General features: G+C 45.7%; 2 protein-coding genes across 2 annotated transcripts in view; one reads left to right on the top strand and one right to left on the bottom strand.

The window, feature by feature from the left end:
* The window catches only part of T265_02752 (hypothetical protein), a gene marked incomplete at both ends in the record, with an annotated part of 11,042 nt that extends 6,636 nt beyond the window's left edge, over positions 1–4,406 (top strand). Inside the window, 5 exons of the mRNA XM_009167067.1 lie at positions 57–167; positions 1,282–1,555; positions 3,316–3,472; positions 3,515–3,957; positions 4,353–4,406. Of these exons, the coding sequence (XP_009165331.1) occupies positions 57–167; positions 1,282–1,555; positions 3,316–3,472; positions 3,515–3,957; positions 4,353–4,406 (1,039 nt within the window). The remainder of the gene's footprint in view (positions 1–56; positions 168–1,281; positions 1,556–3,315; positions 3,473–3,514; positions 3,958–4,352) is intronic.
* T265_02753 (hypothetical protein) overlaps positions 1–21,495 on the bottom strand; it is a gene marked incomplete at both ends in the record, with an annotated part of 101,409 nt that overhangs the window by 46,436 nt on the left and 33,478 nt on the right. The window contains one exon of the mRNA XM_009167068.1: positions 10,955–11,226. Coding sequence (XP_009165332.1) covers positions 10,955–11,226 — 272 coding nt within the window. The remainder of the gene's footprint in view (positions 1–10,954; positions 11,227–21,495) is intronic.

Raw genomic sequence — 21,495 nt, 5'->3', positions numbered from 1 at the left:
GCAATAAGCAACGCAGCTGAGTTTGCTGGTAATGACTTTCATACTTCGCTGCCAAGTCATTGTTTGACCGCCTTTGGCTCACTTCCACCCTTCACATGGTTGTGCGAAGAGGGTCCTTCGAGGAAGTTGGTAGACTGGCATACACAGCACGTGGCCAAGCCAGCGCAGTACGATCAGTTCATCTATCGACCAGCTGGAGCTATGCTTTCCAGGAAAACTCCCGCAGGTCCATAAGGGGTATCGAAGCTCACAACAGTAGAAACTAACCAGAGGACACTAACACAAGGTGGTCTGTCTGAAATGAGAAGGCGCCTAGTGAACACTTTTAGACACAAGGTGGTCTGTCTGAAATGAGAAGGGTGCATGGGGCTAATAACCACCGAGGTAGATTGTTCACGCATCTAAACTTTACAGTGACCTAGTATTCACTTTGTAGGTAGGTTCTCCTTAGGACAATCACTGCTATCACACTGGTGATGCGCTACGACTCACACTAGCTAGCTATGTCTTCAAGCTAGGTTTGTGAAAAACCGAAAGAGAACACAAGAAAGTCACAAAAAACCCCAACCTTATACACCAAAACAGTTTTTTCTCACAGGAAGCTCACATTCCTACACTCATTTGTATTCCACTCGGTTGAACTCATTCTCTGAAATATCAGACTAGACATAGGTTCCGAAACATGTTCGGATGCAGGTGATGGGCTACTGTCAGTTTACTCCACGGACTGACAGAAGATCGAAGCGACTCTTTTGTCTCGCTGATGCTACAGATTAAAAATAATATGGTGGGGTTTCAAGTTGAGATGCCAATTTACTCAACTATATGTGATTACAAACATGTCTGGGCCACTAACAAGTTACGCAGGCCATTTGAATCGACCACTTGTAGCGATCCGTACGTGACCTAAGCTTCCAGCCTACACGAACTTGCGTGGAAAATTAGTATGCGTACACTTGGCTGGTTCACCCATTGTTTTTTCTCCCTGCCTACAGATGACAGACAGATATTCACACATTTTGCTTTGGCATGCGAAACGATCCCCAATTGCTGGGATTGTTCAACTAGCACAGTTTATTCTCGGCAATATGACACCAGAGTATATCGCATTAGCAGCAAATATGATATGGAGGCTGTATTTGACCGCGAAATCAGTGAAACAATTTCTGGAAAGTTTGTTGGCACCAAAATCGGCTACCAAGCTGTTCGCCCGTGGGAGAATTCTTCCGTTAACTCTTAATGGAAACCAAACAAATCGGGACTTTTTCCAGTAAAATCAAGGTATCCAAGTTCACCACACCATGCTTTAGTGTCCTACGGTCATTGGTTTGTCGCAAAGCTCCGAGTGTTACCAGAAGAGCAGTATAGATCAGCTGTTCAGTACCGTTCATGTGTCTGTCTACAAGTGGTTCTCGCGTTCAGCTGCAGCACCCTTTTGGTGCCTAGCTGCCATGCCACCCGAAGGAAGCACGAGGGCTGGGATACTGCCAGGTTGCCCAAGCCTAGACAGGAGAAGTCGAGTGGCGGAAGTTGGATTCGAACCACGAACCTTCCGGTCAGTAAATTCGCGCTCCAACCACTTGGGCCATCTCGCCCCCCAAGTGGTTCTCACCCACGTAATAACAGTTACCTTGATTCTCTAGAAGTGCACCCCCGCTGGTAGATGGATCCCGACCAGCTACGTTCAGTCGCTGTTGACAGCTTGCTCATCTGATGGAATTATATGTTTAGGGAGGCTTAAAACCACCCAACAACAAATCATACCAGTCCTCTGATACTATATAGGTTGTGTGGTTCACGACCGAAACACACTGGAGTTGTGGTATCGCCTTGGTCTCATTCGTGTCACCGTAACCGAGAACAAGGGTACTGAATAAAGTCTGTTTTCTCCGAATGAACCTCTTGACCAATAAAACTCGCAACCAAATACGAAAAGTGGTGGAAATCGTGCGTACAATTAGACGGATTTTGGATCCGAAAATGACAATTCTTCGGGAGATTACACTCAGAAGCCTTTGTGTGATAACTGGTCTCAATCACTTTTCAAATTCAGCTACATGGTTTCCAGCCTGGCTCGAACTGATGCACCACTCATTAGGGAATTCGGTTGTGCGATAAACTTTCAAGTTTTAACCAAAACTTTCATGTGAGCGTGAATTATAAATTCATGTGGGACTGCTCAGCAAAATCGATTGCACGTCTCAGGAGGGAAAGAAAGACCAACAAGGTCTTTTTTAGACGACTTCACCGAACTGAAACATAATAGAATATGTGTATGTATATATGCGCTCTACAAGCCACCAGTCACACACGTTATCGGTCTCAAAATACAAGAGCAAATATTAACTTTACAAGGAAAACAACGTGGATAGAATCGGGGTTACAATTGAAAAAAAAAGAACAGAACCCTGGAGAAGGCCAAATCTTTTCGATTGCTGCACAAGTGCTCTGACCTATCTAAAACGCCGTATTCGTTTGAAAATCACATCTCTGTTCAGGTCAAAGTGTCTGAAAAAACTTGAATGAGATCAACGATTCCGAAAGAAAGTAGCTGGGCTTGGTGTACAAGGGACACAGGTTTGGTAAGTCCTCTAGTCTGTCAAATCTCAAATAATGTTACTCCAGAAAATATTTTGGTGGAATATTCAAACCCAAAAGTTGGTCAACCCGGATACTTTTAGCAACTAACGAGACAAGGCTAGGTGTATCGTCTGCGCTTGCACTGGAAGGGACACCCCAAGCTTGGTAGTTAGACGCGGCGGGACTCAAAGGCTCCAGAGTAATGGTCCCTGGATGAAATGCTATAAACTCATGGGTTTCATTGGCGCTCGAAGAACGTGCGCTTCCGACATCAGGCTTGGCAAAGCAAGCCTACACTGCGGGGAGCAGCAGCACCCCCATCAACGACAAAAAACGGGGCGCTCCTCAGTTCGAACAGCTCTTTGAACTTTTCAAATGGCCTAGGCTTCCTTGCTTTGTAAATTGCATCTACGATGTTGGCAAATACTTTGTGTGCGCTCCAACCACACAATCTGTTGTGTTGGAGCTGGCGGCGAGCTAGTATGGGAAATCAAAAACTAAAATCTACCAGAAACCACCAGACACAAGAACCGTCCTAAACTACTCATCAGCACACCGAAAGACCGTGTACGCCAGTGTTGTCTCATCGATGTTTCGTCGATTCAGAGCGCTGTGCACAGAGGAAATCGACTGAACGGCAGCTCAAATAGAGATTGCCAATAAACTTCAAGAAACAGGATGGCCAGTGAGTTTGATTAAGCGTCCACTAAGAAGAATATTGGCTCCAGTACCTAGACTCTCATCGATCGTCGATTCAGAGCGCTGTGCACAGAGGAAATCGACCGAACGGCAGCTCAAATAGAGATTGCCAATAAACTTCAAGAAACAAACAGGCCAGTGAGTTTGATTAAGCGTCCACTAAGAAGAATATTGGCTCCAGTACCTAGACCCAGTAAGGAATGGATTGGCACAGCACTCAATCCATAAAGCGCAGAAGCATCGGCGGTTATTCGAAGACTGTTGAACCTAGCCAACATTCGAGCCGCTTTTCAGAAGGGAAAAACGCTACGTTCATTTGTGGTGCAATGGAAAGATCCCTTGCCCGTTGAAAGGACTAGGGACTGTGTGCATAAAATTAACTGCAACGAATGCGCTCTGGTTTATATAGGACAAACTGCCAGGGAATTGCACACCAGAATTGGTGAGCATAAAAGAAGGATTAACAAGCCACCAAGGAATGCAGAAGAATACCAAACGCTGGTCAAAGACTCAGCGATGGCGGTACATGCCTTAGACACGGGACATAGAATAGATCTGGAGAATGTGGAAGTCTTAAGACGGGGACTGCGATTCACACCACAACGGCTGATAGCCGAGGCGGTGGAAATCACTAAGCATCACAGCGTGAATAGAATCGAGGGTGTGGAGCTAGCGAGCGTATGGAAAGCGGTCTTAGATAAGCCGAGTTGACACGTGACGGTGTGGTTGTCAATCCACTTAGGATCATTAGAAAAAACCGGGGGGTAGGGGTGGAAACCCCAACCGACCAAAGGTCACAGCATCCCTCCTACACAACTCTCTTAGCACTAGCTCACCCACACAGACTAACAGAAGGTTCAAACGAAGTTCAAGAGGAACCATCAAATGAACCGAACCAGAAGAACTAGACCCTAGGCAGGACCCAAACACATGTAGGTTTCCCCACCGACCCAACACTTGTTCAACCACTCTAACACACTAAAATCCCTCGGCCGACACCCAACAGAGATTTAGCTCGACTTAGCTGATTGGTTCTCCTTCCGCCTTAAATCTCGATCAACCTCGGAACCTAGTCACTTGACCTGACGAAGCTTTTGTGTCAAAAGCGAAACGTTGCCCAGCAATAAATCTACCGATTGTCACTAAACGTTTTCGAAAACGATGACTACCCAATCGGTTTCAAGTATTTTCCACGTGATTCAACATACCTACGGACTTCAGGTTCGAAAAATGTCAAGCGAGTACGTTCGATTGGTGGGACTGGAGGCAAAATGGGAGAACCATCGCGTATTCAACATTCGACGCTTAAAGCACAACATCATTCCCAACTCCCTGATTGTGAAACCACCGGATACGTCAGCTGCTTCTGCTAAAATTGCTTTGTCAGCGGCCAAGTCATTCCTCAAGCAGAGAATCTACCTAACCACCCAGCGTTTAACCGATGTACGCCGCCACGCCAGTCAACTCAGCCAAACTCTTCAGACCGCAATCTCAACCACCGACTTCCAGATGCTCAACACCAAAGCCACAGAAGTGAAGCTTGCACAGGGCCGGCAATGCAAGGATAGGCAGATCCCTAAGTTCGAACAACTGCTTTCCATGACTCAGGGCCCCAAAAAAGTCATAGAAACAAAGAAACCATCCACCAATTACTGTAGTGTAGTTAATTTGTCAGATAGACCACTGAGTGAAGACGAACGCTGTCTGTTAGAAAAGGGGCTAAACTTCGCTGTGAGCAAAAAAGTAATAACAGCGGAGGAGATAATTCCTAGTGTAGAGTCAGTGTTTCAAAAGCTTCCTTCAGCGGAAGCTGAGAAGCTACGGATACAACCGGTCACAGTCCTGAAATCCCAACAGCCGGGAGCTCCAAATATTGCACCATCAGAGCGGAGAGCGTTGAACACACTGAGACAGGTAGATAGTATTGTCATTACCAAGGCCGATAAGGGTAAAGCCACAGTAGTGATGAATAAGAGCGACTATCTTCAAAAGGTCAGGCAACACCTCGCCGATGGACCCTACCGACAAACTACCGGTAGCAGTATTACTTCAATAATGAATAAGAGTAAGGTTGAAGTTGGGAGATATTTAAGATGCGTAATAAACCATTTGGGGCAATGTAAGTGGTATCGGTTGTATCCAAAAAGTGCGATTCAACCGCGACTCTACGGACTGCCAAAAATCCACAAGGCAGATGTACCGATAAGGCCAATAGTGGATGGTATAGGCGCGCCGCCGCATGAACTGGCCAGATTCTTAGCTAGTATACTAAAACCGCTCACGGGGAAATCAAGCACCTTCATTAGGCATTCGTATGACTTTGCCAACAAGGTCGCAGGGCTTCCTTTGGAGATGGACGAAGTCCTCGTGAGTTTTGACGTAATATAAATGTACACAAACACCCCTAGGGCAGATGCTCTGGAGGTAACTAAGAGGTTGTTACTGACAGACACAACACTCGGGGAACGGACACAGCTCTCGGTGGATGAAATAGTTGAGGGCATAAGAGTGTGTTTGAATCTTGATAAGTTTGTTTTTGACACAACTGTTTACTCACAAGAACAAGGCCTTGCAATGGGATCTCCAATATCCCCAGTTTTAGCCAGTATTTACATGCAGGACTTCGAACAAATAGCTTTGGCCGGATATCATTGTCCACCCAAAGTTTTTGGCGTTATGTTGACGACACGTTTGTTGTGATCAAACGAGACAACGTAAACAGCTTCCACGACTATCTCAATAGTTTAAACCCACACATTAAGTTTAGCATGGAGATAGAGTCCACATCGGGCACATTACCCTTTCTGGACTGTATAACACATAAGGTTGGTGGGAAATTGAAAACGACTGTCTACCAGAAACCAACAGACACGGGAACCGTCTTAAGCTATTCATCAGCACACCCAAAGTCCGTGTACGCCAGCATTGTCTCATCGATGTTTCGTCGAGTTAGAGCGCTGTGCACAGAAGAGATCGACCGGACGGCAGCTCAAATCGAGATTGCCAACAAACTTCAAGAAATAGGATACCCAGTGAGTTTGATTAGGCGACAACTAAGGAAGATATTGGTTCCAGTATCTAGACCCAGTAAAGAATGGATTGGCACAGCAGTCATTCCATATAAAGCAGGAACATCGGAGGTTATTCGAAGATTGTTGAACTTAGCCAACATTAGAGTAGCTTTTCAGAAGGGAAAAACGCTACGCTCAGTTTTGGTGCAATTGAAAGATCCCCTGCCGGCTGAAAGGACTAGGGACTGTGTGTACAAAATTAACTGCAACGATTGTGCTAAGGTTTATATAGGACAAACTGCCAGGGAATTGCACACCAGAATTGGTGAGCATAAAAGAAGGATTAACAAGCCACCAAGGAATGCAGAAGAATACCAAACGCTGGTCAAAGACTCAGCGATGGCGGTACATGCCTTAGACACGGGACATAGAATAGATCTGGAGAATGTGGAAGTCTTAAGACGGGGACTGCGATTCACACCACAACGGCTGATAGCCGAGGCGGTGGAAATCACTAAGCATCACAGCGTGAATAGAATCGAGGGTGTGGAGCTAGCGAGCGTATGGAAAGCGGTCTTAGATAAGCCGAGTTGACACGTGACGGTGTGGTTGTCAATCCACTTAGGATCATTAGAAAAAACCGGGGGGTAGGGGTGGAAACCCCAACCGACCAAAGGTCACAGCATCCCTCCTACACAACTCTCTTAGCACTAGCTCACCCACACAGACTAACAGAAGGTTCAAACGAAGTTCAAGAGGAACCATCAAATGAACCGAACCAGAAGAACTAGACCCTAGGCAGGACCCAAACACATGTAGGTTTCCCCACCGACCCAACACTTGTTCAACCACTCTAACACACTAAAATCCCTCGGCCGACACCCAACAGAGATTTAGCTCGACTTAGCTGATTGGTTCTCCTTCCGCCTTAAATCTCGATCAACCTCGGAACCTAGTCACTTGACCTGACGAAGCTTTTGTGTCAAAAGCGAAACGTTGCCCAGCAATAAATCTACCGATTGTCACTAAACGTTTTCGAAAACGATGACTACCCAATCGGTTTCAAGTATTTTCCACGTGATTCAACATACCTACGGACTTCAGGTTCGAAAAATGTCAAGCGAGTACGTTCGATTGGTGGGACTGGAGGCAAAATGGGAGAACCATCGCGTATTCAACATTCGACGCTTAAAGCACAACATCATTCCCAACTCCCTGATTGTGAAACCACCGGATACGTCAGCTGCTTCTGCTAAAATTGCTTTGTCAGCGGCCAAGTCATTCCTCAAGCAGAGAATCTACCTAACCACCCAGCGTTTAACCGATGTACGCCGCCACGCCAGTCAACTCAGCCAAACTCTTCAGACCGCAATCTCAACCACCGACTTCCAGATGCTCAACACCAAAGCCACAGAAGTGAAGCTTGCACAGGGCCGGCAATGCAAGGATAGGCAGATCCCTAAGTTCGAACAACTGCTTTCCATGACTCAGGGCCCCAAAAAAGTCATAGAAACAAAGAAACCATCCACCAATTACTGTAGTGTAGTTAATTTGTCAGATAGACCACTGAGTGAAGACGAACGCTGTCTGTTAGAAAAGGGGCTAAACTTCGCTGTGAGCAAAAAAGTAATAACAGCGGAGGAGATAATTCCTAGTGTAGAGTCAGTGTTTCAAAAGCTTCCTTCAGCGGAAGCTGAGAAGCTACGGATACAACCGGTCACAGTCCTGAAATCCCAACAGCCGGGAGCTCCAAATATTGCACCATCAGAGCGGAGAGCGTTGAACACACTGAGACAGGTAGATAGTATTGTCATTACCAAGGCCGATAAGGGTAAAGCCACAGTAGTGATGAATAAGAGCGACTATCTTCAAAAGGTCAGGCAACACCTCGCCGATGGACCCTACCGACAAACTACCGGTAGCAGTATTACTTCAATAATGAATAAGAGTAAGGTTGAAGTTGGGAGATATTTAAGATGCGTAATAAACCATTTGGGGCAATGTAAGTGGTATCGGTTGTATCCAAAAAGTGCGATTCAACCGCGACTCTACGGACTGCCAAAAATCCACAAGGCAGATGTACCGATAAGGCCAATAGTGGATGGTATAGGCGCGCCGCCGCATGAACTGGCCAGATTCTTAGCTAGTATACTAAAACCGCTCACGGGGAAATCAAGCACCTTCATTAGGCATTCGTATGACTTTGCCAACAAGGTCGCAGGGCTTCCTTTGGAGATGGACGAAGTCCTCGTGAGTTTTGACGTAATATAAATGTACACAAACACCCCTAGGGCAGATGCTCTGGAGGTAACTAAGAGGTTGTTACTGACAGACACAACACTCGGGGAACGGACACAGCTCTCGGTGGATGAAATAGTTGAGGGCATAAGAGTGTGTTTGAATCTTGATAAGTTTGTTTTTGACACAACTGTTTACTCACAAGAACAAGGCCTTGCAATGGGATCTCCAATATCCCCAGTTTTAGCCAGTATTTACATGCAGGACTTCGAACAAATAGCTTTGGCCGGATATCATTGTCCACCCAAAGTTTTTGGCGTTATGTTGACGACACGTTTGTTGTGATCAAACGAGACAACGTAAACAGCTTCCACGACTATCTCAATAGTTTAAACCCACACATTAAGTTTAGCATGGAGATAGAGTCCACATCGGGCACATTACCCTTTCTGGACTGTATAACACATAAGGTTGGTGGGAAATTGAAAACGACTGTCTACCAGAAACCAACAGACACGGGAACCGTCTTAAGCTATTCATCAGCACACCCAAAGTCCGTGTACGCCAGCATTGTCTCATCGATGTTTCGTCGAGTTAGAGCGCTGTGCACAGAAGAGATCGACCGGACGGCAGCTCAAATCGAGATTGCCAACAAACTTCAAGAAATAGGATACCCAGTGAGTTTGATTAGGCGACAACTAAGGAAGATATTGGTTCCAGTATCTAGACCCAGTAAAGAATGGATTGGCACAGCAGTCATTCCATATAAAGCAGGAACATCGGAGGTTATTCGAAGATTGTTGAACTTAGCCAACATTAGAGTAGCTTTTCAGAAGGGAAAAACGCTACGCTCAGTTTTGGTGCAATTGAAAGATCCCCTGCCGGCTGAAAGGACTAGGGACTGTGTGTACAAAATTAACTGCAACGATTGTGCTAAGGTTTATATAGGACAAACTGCCAGGGAATTGCACACCAGAATTGGTGAGCATAAAAGAAGGATTAACAAGCCACCAAGGAATGCAGAAGAATACCAAACGCTGGTCAAAGACTCAGCGATGGCGGTACATGCCTTAGACACGGGACATAGAATAGATCTGGAGAATGTGGAAGTCTTAAGACGGGGACTGCGATTCACACCACAACGGCTGATAGCCGAGGCGGTGGAAATCACTAAGCATCACAGCGTGAATAGAATCGAGGGTGTGGAGCTAGCGAGCGTATGGAAAGCGGTCTTAGATAAGCCGAGTTGACACGTGACGGTGTGGTTGTCAATCCACTTAGGATCATTAGAAAAAACCGGGGGGTAGGGGTGGAAACCCCAACCGACCAAAGGTCACAGCATCCCTCCTACACAACTTTCTTAGCACTAGCTCACCCACACAGACTAACAGAAGGTTCAAACGAAGTTCAAGAGGAACCATCAAATGAACCGAACCAGAAGAACTAGACCCTAGGCAGGACCCAAACACATGTAGGTTTCCCCACCGACCCAACACTTGTTCAACCACTCTAACACACTAAAATCCCTCGGCCGACACCCAACAGAGATTTAGCTTGACTTAGCTGATTGGTTCTCCTTCCGCCTTAAATCTCGATCAACCTCGGAACCTAGTCACTTGGCCTGACGAAGCTTTTGTGTCAAAAGCGAAACGTTGCCTAGCAATAAATCTACCGATTGTCACCAAACTTTTTCGAAATAGTACGAAAGCCTCGAGAAATACACTCATCTGCATACTCATACGAAAGCCTTTTCACTATCAGTCAGATGGGCAAAGACTTCTTTTCGCCGAAGCAATCCACAGGACTTGTGGATCGTGTGACCATGTGTGAGGCCTAGCGGGCTATGTGAAACAGTGTTCATCGGCGAATGCGCTTGTTCCTCCTCACCGGTATTATTTATCGTGGAATTCATCTGCAAAATGGTGAATCTGACGAGCGCCAATCGCCTCGCCGCCAATGCTTTGTCGATCAAACAAATTTTTCTTCTTCCTGCTTTCCCCCCTGACCTTGGAGGCTGGTTATATTTTTCGCCACTTTTCACAGTTTCCAACTGGCATAGCTGTTTGCCATTACCGAATACTACTGCTTGGGACGTTAATTCACAAAAATAAGTAGTATAACTGTACTCACTCGATGAACACACACGCACACATACAGTATCAAGAAGATCTCACCCTCACTTGCTTATGTACACAGAATCGAAACTGAGTTGATGTGACAAGTGAACCGCTTCCATGTGGGTGACTCATGTGCAGATTATGCCGACTCACGCAAGATTTATACCCACAGTCACAGCGGAAACCCACGTGAGCACGAGTGCTCGCAACGCAGCTCCTGAGAACATCAACCCACACACACACGTATACAACAAGTCAACCTGAGAGAGAACTTTGAGAGTAAAGCAAACGGATGCAAAGTGCGCTTACCCGAGCTGCTTTGCTGTCAAGCCAAGAAAGCACCTGATGCCCATCCAAGGCACAATCGGCCAGAAGCCACTCGCCAGTGTGGGACATAACCTGACCAGCGTAGACCACCGTGACGTGACCATCAATGGAAGCCTCTGTTTCGGAAACGCGACCGGTGTTGAGCGCATGGGCCAAGCAATCACGTAGACAAGAACGAAATTGAGTCGCCGTGGGGTTGTATTGGATTCGAACCAAGTTCAGCCCAGTCACGTCATTTGCAGTGTTCAGGCCAACTGGAAACGAAAAGGGCGACACATCAGCTGGAAAGGGCATTCGACGTTTGAGCACAGCATGAGGATAACTGTGAGAGCTATTTTACAGGAAAAAAACTGGTGAAATCAACAAACTACTTCATAGTTGACCTGGCACCGTACTTTTAGGGTGAGTGAATTTTGGAAAATGCACAACTCTGCGGCAACCATACTGCCGAGGAAGTTGGAAACGTAAAAGGTTACGAGGGTCTCAAATGGTTTGCTGTTATTTTAGGTGGTCAAACCAGGATAAGGTAGTGACGTCGGTTTGTGAGTTGATAATCCAACCAAATCAAGAGACTCTGATGCTAAAATCGGTATCCGAATCAATCCCTCTAGGAGGAACGCTTTACTGAAGAACGACAAACCACTGGTCGCCCTAGGAGACTTCAACATCAGATACATCGGTACGCATTGACAGCAACGCGAAAGCATCTGTACAGGTGAAGGATTTTTCGTGGCATAAAATTTCGGAATTGAACTGAGAATCAAAATGCCGTTCTTCCAAATCTCCATACGGGAGCTGTTCACTAACGTGTGGTAATATTTGAAAGCTGAGTTTTTATCAGCAGTAGCCATGTAGTCGTTCTTTTATAGCACCGTTCGGGTGCCTAGCTACCACGCCACTCGAAGGAAGGTGGGATACTGCCAGGTTGTCCAAGACCAGACGGAATCAGTCGAGATGCGGGATCGAACCACGCGCCTTTCGGTTATTAAGTTTGCACCTTAATCAGTCGTTCCACGGAGATCAAGGGTCATATATAAAACAGGACGAGTCGTTCAGATATTCCAATGAACACAGCCTGGCACATCCGGCCATGTCGATTTTACTGGTTCCGACAGTGGCCCGAACGACGAACTTGTGAAAACTCTCCTGGGACTGATTCAACCTGAGGATGAGTGGTCTCGCCATCAAATCAGACGTCAGACGATACACGATTATATAGTATGCATATTATGGCCACACGCACGCCATATTGATATACAAAGTATGGCCAATCAAGGATCTGCAAAGTGTCAGACACATCTATCCCAAAGGTGAACTCCGTCGATTGATTATTCGCTAAACGCCTGAAGGTGTTTAGGTTTAGGAAGGCCGAATTTATGCGGATAAGCACATGCAAATACGCCAAGGAAAAACCATTCTTCGACCAAAACAACACATGCTAGGCCATCCAACTTGAAAAACAATCGAGCAGAAATCTTCAAGCGACACCAAATTCATTGGAAAATAGTTCAAGTTGACCCTAATTGATTCGAGTTCATGAGACAGAAATAGTAAGTGGCCGAGCAAGCAAGAACTTTGTTGTTTCTGTTTACGGAGGACACAGTCTAAACGGATAAACAGAGGTCTTTGCGAACTGCACGCCAAAAAAGATCGATCCACGTCACACGCGCCAAACACAAACGGATAGAGGCACAAACCGTAAGGAAACTGCGTAGCTCGGTAAAACACGGTGACAGAGGACAAAACAGTTGCAGTGTTTTATGGTGAACGAAAAGAAAGATACGTAGAATTGATTTTTTTTCTGGGGAAGGGGAATAGACTGCGAGACAGTAGAATGCATAACACGAAACAAGGTGATTCGAGCTATGCAAATGTATGGCTGTTGTATTAATTCCGCCTTCTGACACCATGATTCATTATTTATCAGGCAACGTGATGACGGTTTCAGCCAATCAGAGACTAAACTGCAGTGATTAAATCATCGGAATGCACCTACGGGACAGATACAAAGGAATAAATTCGAAGACATTTTAATGGCAGTTCATGCGAATGGAGGTATGCAGCAAGAATGATCCCCACATTTCTGTAAATTAGTATGGAATCTGCACAAATGGCATCCAGGGTGAAGTTCAAAAATCCCACTAGGTTAGTATCCTCAGAGAACTTTCGCTTTCTGCAACGCACCTTGGCTATGTGGGTTTCAGACTGTTCGTGACGTGTGAGCGCAGCGTATGGATCCGAAATATCGAGTGATCCCGCGGTCCGCTAGTCAAGTATGCACGAATTTCGCTCGTTTAATCAGTTGATCATTAATTAACCGTTTCTGGTTGATCATTTGATGGTCTCAAGTCCAAAGTAGCTACAGTAGGCTGAGGCAACAACACAGTTTCAATCACTCAGTTGTGACGCCTTTTTGACGCCCAGTTGCCGATGGAAGCACGAGTGCTGAGATACTGGAACCTAGAAACGGGAGCAGTCGAGATGCCAATATCGGGTTCGAACTACGGACCTTCCGGTGAGTTAGTTCGCGCCTTAACCATCGAGCTATCCCGAGTTGTCGTGATTGATCCAAACACACGCCAATACATCAGAGCACCTGAGAAAGTAATTGATAAGAAACGTTCACCGACCAGATAGGTGGCAAAAAACATCGTATGTCCTGTGTTTCCAGAACCCTGATCAAATTCTGGAGGTTGAGCAAAGCTGTTAATTGACTAGTTACCCTAGTTTGTGGTTCGGCTGAATGTCGTTAGAAACGGTACGCAGCTGTTGAGCCATGGCGCGGGAACCTAAGGTTTCCCCAACTGAGGAGGTGAAATCGTATCAAGCCTTCCCGATCACGTAAACTCCGTGATTCTGATATGAAAGTCTGACTGTGAGTTATACACAGCCGGTTTACTCGCACGCATGAGTTCCCCGCCAGTCAAGACTTGGTTCGCAAACCAAAGGGGATATAGTTTCACCGAGATAGGGAAACAATGGATCGAAGCCAAAGATACCCACACACACAAGGTGCCAGGCACGTATTGCTTCCGGTTCGCCCTGTTCCGCTTGTCATTCGAAGAGAGAGGTTTTTATGAGTGATTTCAGGCGACACGCATTCGAGGTACGCTCAAAACCAGAAAAGAAGGTTAAAACGTCCTTTCCTGAACCAAGCGCATCACAAACTTGAAACTTTTGAGAACAGATGTGATATTTCTGCCTTATCACCATAAACGTCATTATACCGGCTTTCGTTATCATCCCACGGACGGAGTAAAAGGCAGATTCGTGCGTGCGTGCGTGCGCGTTGCTTTGTGACTGCGGCATATTCGACCAATTTCCTCACTCTCGTGCCCATCTGGTGACAATGTGATACAGCTGGTCGCGATTCCGGTGCTGTGCATACACACAATGACAACAAAAGCTGGTCGCTTATGGAAAACAACTCGTGAGGTGGTAGAGTTATAGTGGATCGATGTGGTCAACTAGGAGAAATATGAAGAACCAAGGGAGGATCACGGGCTCGAATGGATTCAAAACAAACAACACATCGGACACCTGCTAAAAATAGTACCCAAAACCAACTAGGGAGCCGTTAAAAGGTCAACGGACGAATCGCCCCCCACCCTTAACGCATTACACTAGATTGAATGACAATATGTTTACAACCGGGTAATGAGACAAACAATGCGGAGAACGAGGCTACCACGTTAGGGTGCGCGCTGCCAAAATCGAAGAGAATGTGTGCATATAATCCCGTCGTAAACGGATAGTCTCAGGAGGAGATTTTACTCTACTAAGGATATCGGACTGAGTTTTGGTGACCGCTGGCTGTCTGGCGTGCAAGCAAAACGACAGCGCTGTTTCCAGCGGATCGCCTTATGACTATCAGGCCTCACTCTAGAGAGTAATTTGCACCCAGATAGCTTATACTCGCAGCTGGTTAGAAGGTCAGGAAACACAACAGAGTGAAACATTTGCCCTGTTGCCACGGCTACCATATAACGGCGGCTATTTTTATCGCACTTCCTAACAGTACGTCTTCAACGCCATGAAGAACAAAGAAGAAATAAACAAATCAGAGTTTTGCTCAAATATATAAAACACCAAGTCTAAATCTACTTAGAGGCATCATCTGAAGTAATTTCCCTCCTGATGCTCCCATGAAATGCGACCGTCAATATACTACTATTGCCAAGTTACTTCGTATGTGATTGTTCAACACTTCAAAAAGATTTCTATCGATTGTGGTATGAAGCTGATACAAAAATAAGCGAGAAACTTGAAACTTGCTAACCAAGACATTTACGACCACCCGCAGGGAAGAACATTCATCCATCACTACACTACACTACACTATTGTGAGAAAACGAATGTAGAAACTATGGATTCTTAGTTGCTATGTTGTTGTGTCCCACCCGCTGGGTTGCATGAATGCACTGGTAATTAGATTACGGGACACTGAGGTGCAATCATTCTCCCAGTTCAAGTTGGCTTTGTATGTTTGATCAAAAGGTTACGTCACGTGTTGACAGAAAGTTTGCAACAACTGATACCGATTCAAGCCGAATTCGACACGTGAAATGTGATCTCATGGAGGTTCGTGCAAAGTTTTGAGCGCATTGAAGAGCGAGTTGTACTCCAACCACCAAAATAAGCATCCGACTCGAGTTTCTTTTCATTCGGAGATCGCAGGCCACTTAACCTGGATCTGGACATTTCCTGAGGTGCTACTTGAGTATCTCGGACTATCTGGAGTGACCTAAATTAGACAAGGCCAAATGAGCTTGATTGTTTGAAGGATGGTCTGATCACGCTGCAAAATGAATTCCCGTGTTCGTGCTCGCATTTCGGAACGACGTTCTGCATCATTAGAAACAGCATACTGCAGGGCAAACCCTTGCAGCTCCGGTATAAACTCTTCTCTTCCCAAGCCGACGATGGGGCAAGATGGACCAAGTGGTTAGAGCGCGAATTTACTAACCAGAAGGTCCGTGGTTCGAACGCGACCTCTGGCCTCCCGACTCCCCTGTCTAGGCTTGGGCGACCTTCGGGTGTCATGGCAGCTAGGCACCGAAAGGGTGCTACAGCCGAACGGTTTAAGCCAACCATGGAAAGTGAAAGCCGAATGTTGGGTTCGAATGTGTCGAACAGCTGAAGCACGCTCAAATAGTCTCACATACTCTTCATTTGGTTATGACGGATTACCTCAAGCAAGACAAAACAATTTACTTTAGCTGGTTCTCGTGTACCAAAGCAATGAAAAATGAACCAAAGTGAACTTGGATAAGCTTTACTTTCCGTTCTGTTTCAATCTATCACGGGATGAGTGCCCCGCAGCAAGATAATATGTACCGCGCAAGGAATCCATAAGCAGTGGAGGACGGAAGGGGAGATTCAACCACAAATCGGTTGGCCCGTACGTCCACTCAGATAAGCGAATCTTGTTTCAGTAGGACAATAATATGCTCAGTTGCTGGTGGTGTGAGAAGATGTGGTTATTGATTTGCAAATGAGTGTATTTCTTGAAAACAGTTCAATTCGGTTTGAAGTAGAACATAAGGTTGACGGAAACTCGGGGACTGCGCCTACCTGATGAGCCCGAAGTGGAAGGGCGAGACCGGTCGTGGTCTGTCGAAGCTTTTTCAGTAACCTTGTGAGTAGTTTCCTTTATGAATGTATACTGAGATATCTCGGATATCGTGCCAACTGAATCATGAGGCGGCCTGTGTGGAGCACATTCAGTTGTAGAATATCATAAACAAGAGATTCGGGTGTCTCTCGTGAAAACCAAATTGATTTGCAAATGACTGTATTCCTCGAAAACAGTCCTATTTGGGTTCAAGTGGAAGGGCGAGACCGGTCATGGACTGTCGAAGAGTTTTCAGCAACCTTGTGAGTAGTTTCCTTTACGAAGATTTGGGGATGTTCACAAAAGTTTCGTCCTAGAACTGAGGCCAATCTATGCCAGTCTCAGCTTTCCAACATCTTCACTTACGGCACGCAATCTTCATTGGAATGTGACTGATTCCTAAGCTGGTTTGCATGTGATGAGTTAATTAGGTGAAACGTTGGACAGAATTGCACTGACAGAGGTGACTGTCGTTCGAGCGCTGAGATTCCATGGGAGCCTCCGCAAATTGCGATCGCCAACGTCGACGATGAAAACCCGTAGATTTTTTATCGCGGCTAAAATAGCCCCTCTGCCTACGGGAGAACGAATGGACTGAAAACAGGAAACCCAATGCATCACTTCAAGTGAGAGTGAACATGACAACACCAAGATTGCATCGGTTGGCACCGACTGGCTCCTAGAGGGAGCAAATTTCACAGCGCGCAATGTGTATTCCGTTGCATCAGACTTGGATAGCCCGGCCAAAATAAGCCAGTGGTTGTCAATCGAGTAGAGAAATCGATCCCCGCGGGGACTTCAGGATCACAAAGGAGGCCGAAGATTTGTGCACCCATTCTTCCACAATAGTGATTATGCGTCCGTGGCATCCAGTGTTCGAAGTGTGCGGAATTCAGCTAGTTACCCGATAAGCAGCAAAAGTTCGAACAAAGTTGGCGAACTACATTCCGCCGTAGATGAAGTTGATAATAACGAGAGAGAATCAACTAAATCTTGGCCGAATCACAAACCTGATACAGGTGAAGTTGAAGATTAGAACAATCCTGGACCATAGGTTGAAAAGCAGAAAAGTTCTAGAGCAGCTCAGAACGAACGTTATGAGCTTACGTGTGCATCTGGTGTCCTTGCAAGCCTGACATCACTTGCATTTGTAAAATGGTATGCTACAAGTTTCAAATTTCTTTGGTCGAACGACGGAATGGAATCTTCGTTCTCAAAGGCACATGTGTTTTTATGTTTGACAGCTCCTCGCAGACTCCTGTAGAGCGGTGCGTTCTCAGTGAGTCACACAGATTGACGGCAAGTGGAACTTACGGCACCAAGGCAAGTACGTGAAAACGGAAAATTGTGGACCCACTACACGCATGTGCTCCAAGCATGCGGTGTATAAATCACACTATTCCGTTTTGACTGATCACGAATTTGGAAAACTAAACGATCCAAACACCGATTCTGAATTGTCAGTAATATCTAAAAACAGTATACGTATTCTGTATTATTATATTAATATTATCTATTTTCAAGAAAGGCAAAACCGGCACCGGAGCTCAAAACAAGTGTTGTGTCGATCACCGAAGGGATTACCCTGTCCGAATGAAGTCGTGACACTGCCGACAACGTTTCTGTAAGTCCCGATTGAAAGAAAAAACAAAGTTTTTGAATTCGTCTGGGGTTGTACTGAGCTACCAAACAGGGTGGGCATGGAACTTGTGCTTCCAGCCAATGTCAGTGCGACAAACAAAAATCGGCTGTTGGTGGCACGATAAAGCTACCGAATTCCGTTTTCCATGGAGAGAGGAAAAAACTACACACCGATTTCGCCCCTTCACAAGCAAGAACTCGCCGACAACTCACTAGCGGCTTTGTCTTATATGGGGAGGGGGTATCAGGCAGGCGTGGTTCCATTAATTCAATCGATGTTTTATCTTACTTGAACATCAAACAGTACATGTGTTGTATTCAAAGCCCGGTTGCTTACTCAATCGGTGTAAACAGAAGTTCCGAACGAACGGCTTTTTTTAAACATGGGCGGAGTCCCCGTATTTCAAACTAAACTCTCACCTGTACACGCACACACACGGCTTGTTTTGTGCTAATGACATACATGGTGTCGAAGTGATCGAAAACAGGGTGGAAGAGTTCACAATGTTCGTCGTTCGCCATTGACACAGCAAACCCATGGATTCACTTTCACGATTGTCATTGTTTGACTTAAGTGGACGCACTTGGAGACGCAGTAAAGGCAGGCAATGAACCTTTTCTAATCTCGCCAAACCGTCCACAATAAAACGGGCGAGGGAAAGGAGAGAACTGCCTCTTGAAACAAGAGGTTTTGGGGTCTTCCTAAGTGAAAGTTCAGTTTGACGATTCTTGTTCCTTTATTGTCAGTTTGATTCGTTGGTTGATACTGAACCCGTAGCTCAGTTTTATCCCTAACCCAATAAGGTACGCTACAGATTAACATTTGACCAAATGGCCGTTCAACCAATTTTTCGCTTTGAAATTCAGCACGTAGTACGCGACTTAGGGGCATCGCGGTGTACATTCGACCCACAGAACTGTTCCGCTCCTAGCATAGCATTTTAGAGGACAGTAAAATAGCGTGGTTCCATTTTTTTGCAATATAATGAGATCCTTCCAAGAAAAGGTCACCCGGGCGCAGAAAAGTATCCAAGTAGGGTCACGAGTTTCCCTACCCTTTGGTTTCACCTTCTTTGGTTTCACCCTTCTTGGGGCACATCAGGTACGACTTGTCCGCAAGTTCTTATCAAACTTATTTCCTGAATGAACACCGTGTCGTAAGTGAAGCTATGCATGCAGTTGTTAACGGAAGACTCGATTGAGAAGCGGTCAACGATTACCGTAAACAAGACATTCCGTTGAGTCTCCCTTTGTATATGAGTGTACTACTCGAAATTACGATAAAGATTATTTTTTAGTGAAACGTCGGAATTGACGTATGGTCCAAACTCTGCACCAAACCATACAAGATGTGCTTTTTGGATCAATGGGTACCGAATGAGATAGCCTCCAAGGGCGATGTTTCCTTTGAGGACGAAACCCCATAGAAAGATTAAATTGAGCAACAGATTATAATTTCAGTTTTAAAAAACAAACAATTTGAGTAGATTTCACTGTTTCAGTTTGCTTTGCTAGATCGTTCAGCTGTATCATCCTTTCGGTGCTTAGCTGCCATGCCACTCGAAGCATGAGGGCTTGGTTGCCCAAGCCCAGACAGAGAAAGTAGAGAGGCGAAGGGCGGGTTCGAACCACGGAACTTTCGGTCAGTAAATTCGCGCTCTAACCACTCGGTTCATCTTGCCCCAATAACGAACCTGTGTTTCCGACGAGGGGTAAGTTGCGCAGAACTCAACCAGTAACTGGATCGGTACGCTCAAAACCAAGAGAAGGCTATCAATCAACCAAGCAAAAGTGTACAATGATGGCACTCTATACTTTCCACAACGATGTTGTGTGGTTATTCTGTGACTCTCTTTTCACGACGACAGTAGCCAGTAAATTCAAAGAATAACTCCCAAGCCCACCCTCCATCGCATCAGTTGGCCTCTACAGTCGGCTGTGCATGAAACTGTAATAAAAGTACACGCAAAAATATGCTATTCGATCAATTGGGGCCACTATCAAGGGTGTGTGCAACACGGACAAAGAACACTGAAATCCGTCAAAGAGAAACACTAAAAGTGACCAGTGAAGTCTGCTCATCGAATAGCTTATGCGTCTAAACACTATGGATTCGAGTTTAGGCATGCGAAGTATCGGTTTCTGAAAACGAAAATACCTGTCTGTGTACCTGGGTGTTTACAATCAGAGTAAAGTATAATAACAGGATACTGACGTCTTCTTGCGCTTTCAACTTCAAGTACTTGAAGTCCGCACCCTCATGGGTTGTCCGAGTTACAATAGAAGCCGTCACAACCCTTGCTGTTGTCACGTTGCATAGCTATTCACTCGAGCTGGGCTAATGACACCGCTTGCCCGGGGTTAGTTAGCAGGCTTGCTAGGCCAACTTGGCACATGGCGTCTGAGTGCAACACACCACAAGCCCCTAGTGTAAACAACCAGCAGTGATGGTACCGTGATCGTGATTACGTTGATGAGATAGGCTATTTTCCGGCTACACAACTTAGTCAATCAATTTTGAATCCTACAGAGCATCGAGCAATCTCTGACTCAAGCAAAAATAGGTGACAACAAGACAAAATATTCGGCCGATGGAGCTGAAAATCTAGCAGAAACGAGGGCCATTCGTTGCGTTTCTAGTGTGGAAACTGTTTGAATTGTTTCAGACTGCCCACAAATCCCCGCAAATCATCTCTTATAACCAACCAAGTAAAAATGTCATCTGCGACCCCAAATGAGGGGCGAGGTGGTTAGAGCGCGAATTTGCTGGTCGAAAGGTCCGTGGTTCGAACCCAACGCCTGCCTCTCGACTTTCCCTGGCTTGGGCAACCTGTTAGTATCCCAGCCCTCGTGCAACATTTGGGTGACATGGCAGCTAGGCACTGAAAAAGTGTTACGGCTGAACGTTTGACCCGAAATATCTGACTGATCTTGAGAGAAGTTAAAAAATGCGGTGCAACAAAGATACGCCAATTACAATATTATATATATATACATATACATATATATATATATACAGGGTATATACATTATATTCTTGTCTAAGTGCGAGCTAACTGCATTGATGATCGGCCCCTTGTTGCCAAACAATTCACTCTTCAAAATACTAACCGGAAGGTCACGAGCTTGAATCTCCCACGGGGTACGTGAGATGCGCAGTGCTGATGAGTCCCATCAGGGGTGGAACTGCTGTACATTGCTCCTCGGAATTTTCTGTATAGAATAACTTCGTTTAATGGAAGAAAGCTAGACTGAAAGTCTACCACAT

The sequence above is a fragment of the Opisthorchis viverrini genome (assembly GCF_000715545.1).
Source record: "Opisthorchis viverrini unplaced genomic scaffold opera_v5_35, whole genome shotgun sequence".
NCBI lineage: Eukaryota > Metazoa > Platyhelminthes > Trematoda > Opisthorchiida > Opisthorchiidae > Opisthorchis > Opisthorchis viverrini.
Note: the sequence above shows the minus strand (reverse complement) of the source record. Positions and strands in the feature narration are given on the sequence as shown.